Source organism: Babylonia areolata, chromosome 8 (assembly GCF_041734735.1).
Source record: "Babylonia areolata isolate BAREFJ2019XMU chromosome 8, ASM4173473v1, whole genome shotgun sequence".
Taxonomy (NCBI): domain Eukaryota; kingdom Metazoa; phylum Mollusca; class Gastropoda; order Neogastropoda; family Buccinidae; genus Babylonia; species Babylonia areolata.
This window is the reverse complement of record NC_134883.1, coordinates 26,830,984-26,840,983: the sequence shown is the minus strand read 5'-3', so window position 1 is coordinate 26,840,983 and position 10,000 is coordinate 26,830,984. Positions and strand designations below refer to the sequence as shown.

Here is a 10,000-nt window from a genome sequence, read left to right as displayed (position 1 = left end):
TAAACAAATGGAAGAGAGGCGTTAGACAGAGACATCGATACAGACCATAACAAGAGAGGCAAGGCCTTCAAGACTCACTTGTGATAAATTAAGTCCCCTAGCATTAACTACAGAGTAATTTCCCTTTTTTTACCTCACTGCACCAAAACGTTTGCAAAATAAATAAAAATTCCATGCTTAGCAAAAGAAGTTCCTGTTTGAACCAAAAATGATAATAATGACTGCTCTTGTTGTTGGGTCAGAATATCAGATCAAAGTGCCAAGTTTAGAGAATACAAAAAATATAAATATCACAGTAAATGCAGTTTGCATATAATTAGGCTTCATTTTTTTTTTTTTTTGTGCCCATCCCACAGGTGCAATATTGTTTTAAACAAGATGACTGGAAAGAACTGAATTTTTCCTATTTTTATGCCTCATTAGGTGTCAACTGACAAAGTATTTGCAAAGAAAATGTCAATGTTAAAGTTTACCACGGACACACACACACACACACACACACACACACAACCGAACACCGTGTAAAAACATAGACTCACTTTGTTTACACAAGTGAGTCAAAAAATGGCAACAACAAGGCAGCATGGCAGTCACACTAACAGTTGTTGTTGTTGTTGTTTTCTGTCCGACAAACAAGTCATTAATACCGGGTAACTAAGGGATGAGCGAGAGAATTGCGAATACATGTATTCATGTGATGACTTGCATCAACACATTTTGCATCTGCATGACTGGAGAGAGAGAGAGAGGGAGGGAGGGAGAGAGAGAGAGAGAGAGAGACGTATGCACATGGTCGCAGCGAACAAACACACATACGCGCGCACACACACACACACACACACACACTTGAACGGACGCACGCACACTGACATACACACATACATTCACACACAGTATGAACGCACGCATAAACACATACATGCACACTCTTGAAAACACACACACACACACACACACACACGTGAACGCGGCACGCATGCGCACGGCGCACACATGGACACACATGCAAGCATAGACACACGTGCACACTCCTTTCACAACCACCACTCCACACCACCTCTTCCTACCCGTGCCCCTCCCACTCACCCATCCCCTCTCCTCCCCACCACACACACGCACACACACACACACACACACACGCACGCACGACACACGCACACACACATACACACACACACACACACGAAAGCCTGCCTGCATGCGCATGCAAGTGTAACGAATCACCTCACTTGTGCACACGTGCATTATTTTCCCTGTTGGAACTTTGCCATGGAGGGCATTTTCGTCTAGGAGAATGCTTCAAAGAAAATGTCTCGAACCGTTGCGTAACAATTTTGGCAACATTGCTGCACAACTCTGCGTTTCAGTCCCCTTTTTTTCCCCATTCATTTTGTTTTCCCTTGACTAGTTCAGACCTTCATAGAAAGAAGCCCCCCCCCCCCCCCCCCAACAGCCCCGCCTCCTATGTTTCTGTCTATCAGTGACGGTGCATGATTTTTTTAATCAAGATGTTCACGTGAAAAAAAAAAGGACATTTATTTTTTCTCGTGTCAGTCATATTTATTTATCAGTTCGTTCATTCGTTTTTGTGTTTTATCTTTTCTTTTTTCTTTAGTTCAGTATCTGTTAATGTGTTCGTTTGTGTGTTTAATTAACTTACCTTTATATATTTATATCCGTTTATACACACACACAAATTATATATATATATATATATATATATATATATAATGTGTGTGTGTGTGTGTGTGTGTGTGTGTGTGTGTGTGTGTGTCTGAAGGCGCGCACGTATATATACATTTATATGCTCGCTTGCTCTCGGTTACGCGCATAAACTCATCATGGTAATTAATAAACCCCAACAAGAAAAAAAAAAGTGAACCGCTAAATATATCCCGTCCTTTAAACTGGCGCCCGTGGGGAGCAGAAACCAACAAAATACTTTATTTCGGTGGGTTTGGTGAGCGATTCATTCATGAGTAAAATCTTCACACACACACACACACACACACACACACACACACACACACACGCACACACACACCACGCATGAAACATCATTTTCTCCTTCACAGAAGACGGGGTTGGTTTTTTTCCCTTCCTCCTCCTCCTCCTCCTTCTTCTTCTTCTTCTTCTTCTCCTCCTCTTCCTCCTCCTCCTTCTTCTTCTTCTTCTTCTTCTCCTCCTCCTCCTTCTTCTTTTTCTTCTTCTTCTTCTGCTCCTCCTCCTCCCCCCCCCCCTTCTTCTTCTTCTTCTCCTCCTACTCCTCCTTCTTCTTTTTCTTCTTCTTCTTCTCCTCCTCCTCCTCCTCCTCCTTCTTCTTCTTCTTCTTCTTCTTCTTCTTCACCTCCTCCCCCTTCTTCTTCTTCTCAGTCTGGATGAGAAGGGAAAGGAGGTCCAGAACCACAAATCTTATTCCAGTTTCTCATACTCCCCCCTCCCCCCTACGCCCCCCTTCTCCCTCCCTCCCTAACCCTCTTCCCAATACCCAAAACTTTTAAACCCACCACACTTTCCAGTTTACCCTAATTAGCCCCTCCCCCTTTTCCTTCTTTTTTTCCCTTTGCCCCTAACAAAAATCGATGAAGGCTTTGGCCAAGACGGTAGGCTACCAATGCAATTTAGACAAAGAAGAGAAAAAGTAGGGAAGGAAAAAAAGAACTTGAAGGGTTGAAAGGCGGGTGGAGAGGGATGGGGTGGTGGAAGGGGGAGTGGGGTTGGTGGAGGGAGTGGGTTTAAACTGAAAGCAGGTGATCGAGGAACAAAAACAGCAAAAACGAGGCTGCGGCATCCGATTTCTATTAACTGCTTAAAATTAATTAACTCTCTCCATACGAACGGCGAAAGAGACGACGTTGACAGCGTTTCACCCCAGTTCCCATCATCAAAATATTGCAAGCGGAAGGCTCTTATACTGAAGAGGTGAATGTTGATAAAGAATACCACAATTCTTACGACGGAAGCTAAAGGTTGGGTCATTAAGACACCCACTGGACATCCGAGGGGTCTGTGTAGAAGAGAAGAGAGGACTGGCCGTACTGAGTGAGTTAAAGTCTTGCTTTTGGGGTTGTTTTTTGTTTGTTTGTTTTTTTGTTGTTGTTTTTTGAAGATGGAGATGGATAGCCTGGTTTATTCTTTGGGATGGGTTATGTTTCAGCTTGGTGTTCCTCCTATACTCTGGTATACCCATGTGCGCCTTGCAAACTTGGACCGTTTGTGACAGGGAAGTGTAAGTGATTGGGCTTGTCTTCAAGGGAGGCAAGCGAGGTCTGTTTGTTGACTGAACACGGAATCCATCTCATCTACGTCGTTTCAAACACCTAAGTGAGTAATTTCGCACACTCTGTGAGGGAGAGGTGGTGATAATTAACTCACTCAGTACGGCCAGTCCTCTCTTCTCCTCTAAGTGGAGTGATGGCCTAGAGGTAACGCGTCCGCCTAGGAAGCGAGAGAATCTGAGCGCGCTGGTTCGAATCACGGTTCAGCCGCCGATATTTTCTCCCCCTCCACTAGACCTTGAGTGGTGGTCTGGACGCTAGTCATGCGGATGAGACGATAAACCGAGGTCCCGTGTGCAGCATGCACTTAGCGCACGTAAAAGAACCCACGGCAACAAAAGGGTTGTTCCTGGCAAAATTCTGTAGAAAAATCCACATTGATAGGAAAAACAAATAAAACTGCATGCAGGAAAAAAAAAAAAAAAAAATGGGTGGCGCTGTAGTGTAGCGACGCGCTCTCCCTGGGGAGAGCAGCCCGAATTTCACACAGATAAATCTGTTGTGATAAAAAGAGATACAAATACAAATACAAATACACAGACCCCTCGGATGTCCAGTGGGTGTCTCAATGACCCAGCCTTTAGCTTCCGTCGTCAGAATTGTGGTATTCTTTGTCAACATTCACCTCTTCAGTATAAGAGCCTTCCGGATTCCGCTTGCAATATTTTGATGGTGGTAATTGGGGTGAAACGCTGTTAACGTCGTCTCTTTCGCCGTTCGTATGGAGAGAGTTAACTGCTTAAAATTAATTAAAGTCTTGCTTTTGGGTTGTTGTTCTTTTCTTCTGAAGATGGAGATGGATAGCCTGGTTTATTCTTTGGGATGGGTTATGTTTCAGCTTGGTGTTCCTCCTATACTCTGGTATACCCATGTGCGCCTTGCAAACTTGGACCGTTTGTGACAGGGAAGCTTAAGTGATTGGGCTTGTCTTCAAGGGAGGCAAGCGAGGTCTGTTTGTTGACTGAACACGGAATCCATCTCATCTACGTCGTTTCAAACACCTAAGTGAGTAATTTCGCACACTCTGTGAGGGGGAGAGGTGGTGATTAATTAACACTGTGGGTAAAACACGTGTTCACTTATGTTTTTTTTGTTACTCTTGCAGTTCAGTGTGTGGTCGAATGTGAGCGCCTAATTCTCGCTCGGGGTTCCTGAGTTCCATCCCTGGTTTCAGTTTGGCGCACCTGGTGGTTTGAGTGTGGATTAAAAAAAAAAAATTATCTTTTTTTCCCCCCGATCTCCCAGGTCAACATAATGTGCAGACGTGCTGATGCCTGAACTCCCTTCGTGAGCATGCATTATTTGTCAGTGCAGAAAATCAGTAAAACTCCCCCCCCACCCCACCCCCACAACGTTTTCGATCCATGCTAGCGTTCGCGGTAACGTTTAGTAACACACCCAGCCTACACCCCCCCCCCCCCCTCCGAAAACGGAGTAGGGCTGTCTGTATGGTGGGGTACAAACGTCATACACGTGTTAGCAGCAAAGCCCACTGGTACGTATACAAATAAAACGTGGGCATTGAAGCCAACGAATGCAGAAGTCAAAGAAGCGAACGAACATCAGTTAAGGGGGCAGGCCACGTTGGGCCGGTTGTGACCCTGTATCGATCTGTTACACATACACATTCAGTATTTGAGTATCAGATTTGGTGAGGTTACACTGTACATAGAACTGTGCAATCAACAACATCCTTCTTACCTGAAGATCTAGTCATCAGCCCCATCCATATGTAATTTGCAGCTTCTGTTCAAACGTGTGTGTGTGTGTGTGTGTGTGTGTGTGTGTGTGTGTGTGTGTGCATGTGTGTGTGTGCATGTTTCAGAATGCACAAGTTTTTATATTGATATGCACTTGTATGTATAATCCTAATTTCTGCTGTATCTGTGTTTGTGTATGATTTTCGATTTATGTTCGTATCTTGTTATGTACTATCCCCTCCCCAATATTCCTTGTGACCCCGGTACACTTGGTAATAAAGACATATTCTATTCTATTCTACTCTATTCTGTTCTACACCAACCATAGTGTTGTGCAACGCCCTTTCTCTTCATGTCCCAGCACCCATACAGGTGAGTGTAGACACTGTAGTGGGGCCAGAGCACTGAAGATATACTATGTTTACCGATACTAATACGCATGTCTATGGGGTCAAAGCTGCTCTTTTTATCGTTGTTCTTCTTTGGGGCCAGGGTGAATTTGGCCAAGCCGGGTTCTCTTCCCGAAGTCAAGAAACGGTGAATACGATAACGACATCAACAATACCAACATGCCGTCAGTGATTACAAACACACTTACCCCCCAGCTCCTGTAAAAATCCCATGTTATCAGCACCTCCAAGACTCTCCTCCAACCTCTCAGGGTTCTGCCGGGAACGTTGGCATCACTCGTCCAAGGAAAATCACACACAAAAAAACAAAATATCCGCCACTACCACCACTGACACACATCGATGTCGATCACACGATTATTGGGCACTTTCCTGTATAAAGTTCTTTCCGGGAATGGTGGCACTTGCAAATGGTATACTCCACTCCGACGCGGTGGACGTGGTGATTTTTTTTTTTTCTTCTTTTTTAATGTCAGTCAGTAAAACGATGATGCCGTGCAATATGTCTCACTCACTTCTTGTCACAGTGAGATGATTAAAAAAAAAAAAAAAATCAGATTCCCAACTTTGAAAGTTTGCAGGCAGCATAAGAGGTCGCAATCCGAAGAGCAGGACTGTCGCAGTCCGAAGTGGTTTTTTTGTGTGTTTTTTTTCAGCCGCTGGTCAACTCGCTGGCAACTGTATCCTGAAATACAGTGTTACATACACGTGCTGACTATCAGACAATCAACAGCAGGCAACAATAAAACTCCGAAATTTACCGGCTTCCTTAGTCTAAAACTTCACCCCTCTTCAGACAGCCAGGACTTCACCCCTCTTCAGACAGCCAGGACTTCACCCCTCTTCAGACAGCCAGGACTTCACCCCTCTTCAGACAGCCAGGACTTCTCCCCTCTTCAGACAGCCAGGACAGCCAGGACCACCCCTCCAGACAGCCAGGACTTCGCCCCTCTTCAGACAGCCAGGACTTCACCCCTCAGACAGGACTTCACCCCTCTTCAGACAGCCAGGACTTCACCCCTCTTCAGACAGCCAGGAATTCTTCCCTCTTCAGACAGCCAGGACTTCACCCCTCTTCAGACAACCAAGACTTCACCCCTCTTCAGACAGCCAGGACTTCACCCCTCTTCAGACAGCCAGGACTTCACCCCTCTTCAGACAGCCAGGACTTCACCCCTCTTCAGACAGCCAGGACTTCACCCCTCTTCAGACAGCCAGGACTTCACCACTCTTCAGACAGCCAGGACTTCACCCCTCTTCAGACAGCCAGGACTTCACCCCTCTTCAGACAGCCAGGAATTCTTCCCTCTTCAGACAGCCAAGACCACCCCTCTTCAGACAGCCAAGACTTCACCCCTCTTCAGACAGCCAGGACTTCACCCCTCTTCAGACAGCCAGGACTTCACCCCTCTTCAGACAGCCAGGACTTCACCCCTCTTCAGACAGCCAGGACTTCGTACCCTAAACCTTACCCAAGACTTCACCTCCTAAACGCCAGCGAGGACTTCACCAACCTTGGAGTTTCACTACTTTTCTGACAGCCCCACCGCCACCCCCACACCTCATGGGATGACAGACGGGTCGCCCAAACGGACAGACATCCAGGACTGACCCAGGAGAATCTTGACCTCATGTGCGTCACACATCAATCTCATCCGAAAGACTACAGTCCAGACCACCACTCAAGGTCCGGTGGAGGCGTTTTGGGGAAGGGAGGGTGGTGTGTGTGGAGTACTGGCCAGTGTGGGGTTCGAACAGGTGCGCTCGCGCTCAGATTCTGTGTAGATTCCTATGCTGGTGCTTTACCATAAGGGCTACCACTCTACCGTCAGGTCTCAGCTACAGACTACGAGGACCCACTCAGCACTGTCACAAACAAAACGCAAAACTGCCCCCTTCCCCTCCCCAACCCCCCAGGTCCCCTCCTTCCCCCGTTCCACCTCCACCCCACCCCCATCCCGTCCCCCCACAACAACAGCAACACCTCAACAACAATAATCGATCAAGTCCTTCCCTGAGAACAATCGTAAAGAATAGATAAAGACAAATAAATGAAATAAATAAATAAAGAAATAAATAACAACTGAAAAACACCACTTTCACTAACAAACTACAAGACGCGATCCCCTTTCAAGCGTGGCCACAAAACATCACACCACAAAAAAACGACCTAGAAGAAAGCACCAGAGTTGACGCATGTATCCCAGTGAAGAATAAAAGAGCCAAAGTACAGGGAGTAACCCTAGGAAAAAAAAAAAAAGAAGAAAAAAACCCGACCACAACTACTCGAGATAACCCGATCAAGTGTTGTACAATAAAAGTATTTCCCCTCTCACAATAAAAAAAAAAAAAAAATAATAAAAAAGAAGAAGAAAAATTCATCCTGTCATATCAAAGTAAAAACAGGAGCAGTAGCAGCAACACCACACACACACACACACACACACACACCATTTTTTTTGGACATAACCAGCTGGATGGGAACAACTGATTGAAAAGCAAAAAAAACTCTTGTACCACCAGCCAACACAACGTCCTCACGTTAAAAAGTCTGACGAACGAAAAACTGAGGTCGCTGTACGGGGGGCAACCGGCTACACTAGTGCATGCAGCACCGTGCACTTTGACCCGACTGACTGTCGTCGCCCTTCTTCTATGACGTCCATCAGGTCCAAATCCCCTGCAGTCCACCGACCCGAACTGTCCCCCTGTGAGTGCCATGTGTCCTGACAAGCATGATCAGAGACAGGCCTGTGGATGGGTGTCATTATTACTGTCCGGGCTACGGATATGTATGTACGTACACGTGCGTGCTTCTAGCTCTGCAGGCGGCGACGGATTGAGCACGTGCGACAAAGTAGTGACAGCGTTCAGCACTATCATCATTTCACTTGAGTCGGCGCGGGACACACAGGGCGGCTGGTCACGTGTTACGTGATTGCCATGCAAACAACAACAACAGCAACAACAGCAGCAAGCAGCAAGCAGCACCTCAGCGTTGCTGCCACGAGAGGACACTGAGCTAAAGCCTGTCATACAGATACATACGTTGTTTTTGTTGTTGTTGTTGCTGTTGTCGTTGTTGATGTGAATCGTCAGTTTTTAAAAGAGTACGGAGCTTTTTCATCACAGCCTCATGCGTCCGGCATATTCAGTATATTCTTCTTCTTCTTCTTCATCATCATAATTATCAAGGCGCGTCCCATACTTATAAGAAACTGTTGACTCAATGTGACAACGCTTACCGTTTAACCATCTTCAAAACAACAACAACAACAACAACAACAAAATTCTAAACTTATGCCTGTGACGACCGAGGTGTTGAAAAGCCTGCACAGGGGGCCCGAATAACCATCGTGGGGCAATTGTATCGCAAGCGTTGTGGTTTTCATTTCTTTCTTTCTTTCTTTCTTTCTTAATCTATCTAGCTAGCTAGCTATCGATGTACTTATTTATTTATTCATTTATCTATTTATTAGTTTATCCATCTTCCTCAAAGCGAAGCATGCAGCGGGATCCACGTCATGACTTTCGCGTGTCCCATAATGATAATTGCGAGAAACTCTATGACGCTTGACGCGCAGTTCGGACCAGACGCTCTGACGCTGACGGACTGTGTATGTGTGTGTGTGTGTGTGTGTGTGTGACAAGCTTTAAGGGGCTTGGGGTGCGGTGGTGTCGGGACAATGGGGGTGTCGGGAGGGGGGGGGTCGGGGGGGGGGGGGGGGGGGGTCCTGAACTATTAAGGCCATGTCGCCAGCATTAGGAGGCACGCAACAAGAGCTTGATGTGATGACACCCTCAACCCCCCCCCCCACCACCACCCCCTTAACCCCCCCCCCCTCCCCCCACTCCTCCCAACCCCTCTTCCCTCATAGCCCCAAGATCAATTATTGTCTACGTCGTGCGTGTTGTATGGTAGCAAGTTCGTCAGGGCGTGATAAGAGTTATTTGATATCTACGTCATCGTCTTCACTTTGGATGGCCTATAATAATAATAATAATAATCATTCTGATAATTCTACCTCTGACAACGACGATTGACTACCTCACACACCATAATATAAGTGATTCGATCAAATACTAATGATTTTCTTTTTTCTTTTCTTTTTCTTCTTCTAAGTAAGTAAAACTATTTCTTTGGAAGCATTCCATTTAACACTGACAAACGGAAAAGGTGTGTGAGTGTGAGCTTTTTGCTTTTTTTTTTTTTTTTTTTTTTTAATCAATAAACACACATAGTTACGTTCGTGCAACTACACACACACACACACACACACACACACACACACACACACACACACACACATACACACACACACCGGGGAGGGGGGGGGGGATTTACGAAGTAATGAAATCTCCTGCTAATCCTCGCTAATCGCAAGCTGCCAAAAGGCCTGCTACACATTCCCAGGCCTTGAACTGTTTCTGATGAGAAATAGAAGAGAGCTAAGAGGGTGGAGGGGAGGAGGAGGAGTGGGAGTGGGACCCGGGGGATAGGGGGGGGGGGCAGGGGTGAGGCAGTTGAAGGGGTGAGGATGGTGAGAAGAAATAGAAGAGAGAAGGAGAGCAGGAGAAGGAGAAACTATGGGTACGGTGGAGGAGGAGGAGG

At 46.1% G+C, this 10,000-nt stretch overlaps 1 protein-coding gene across 2 annotated transcripts in view; it reads right to left on the bottom strand.

The window, feature by feature from the left end:
* The window catches only part of LOC143285114 (uncharacterized), a 145,353-nt gene that overhangs the window by 20,825 nt on the left and 114,528 nt on the right, over nucleotides 1–10,000 (bottom strand). The window contains exon 1 of one of the 2 annotated variants that reach the window (XM_076592334.1): nucleotides 5,577–5,681. The exons of the other annotated variant lie outside the window; for it this stretch is intronic. Within the exon in view, the coding sequence (XP_076448449.1) occupies nucleotides 5,577–5,601 (25 nt within the window). The 5' untranslated portion in view covers nucleotides 5,602–5,681. Of the gene's footprint in view, nucleotides 1–5,576; nucleotides 5,682–10,000 lie in introns of those variants that run through there. 2 annotated transcript variants of the gene reach the window in all.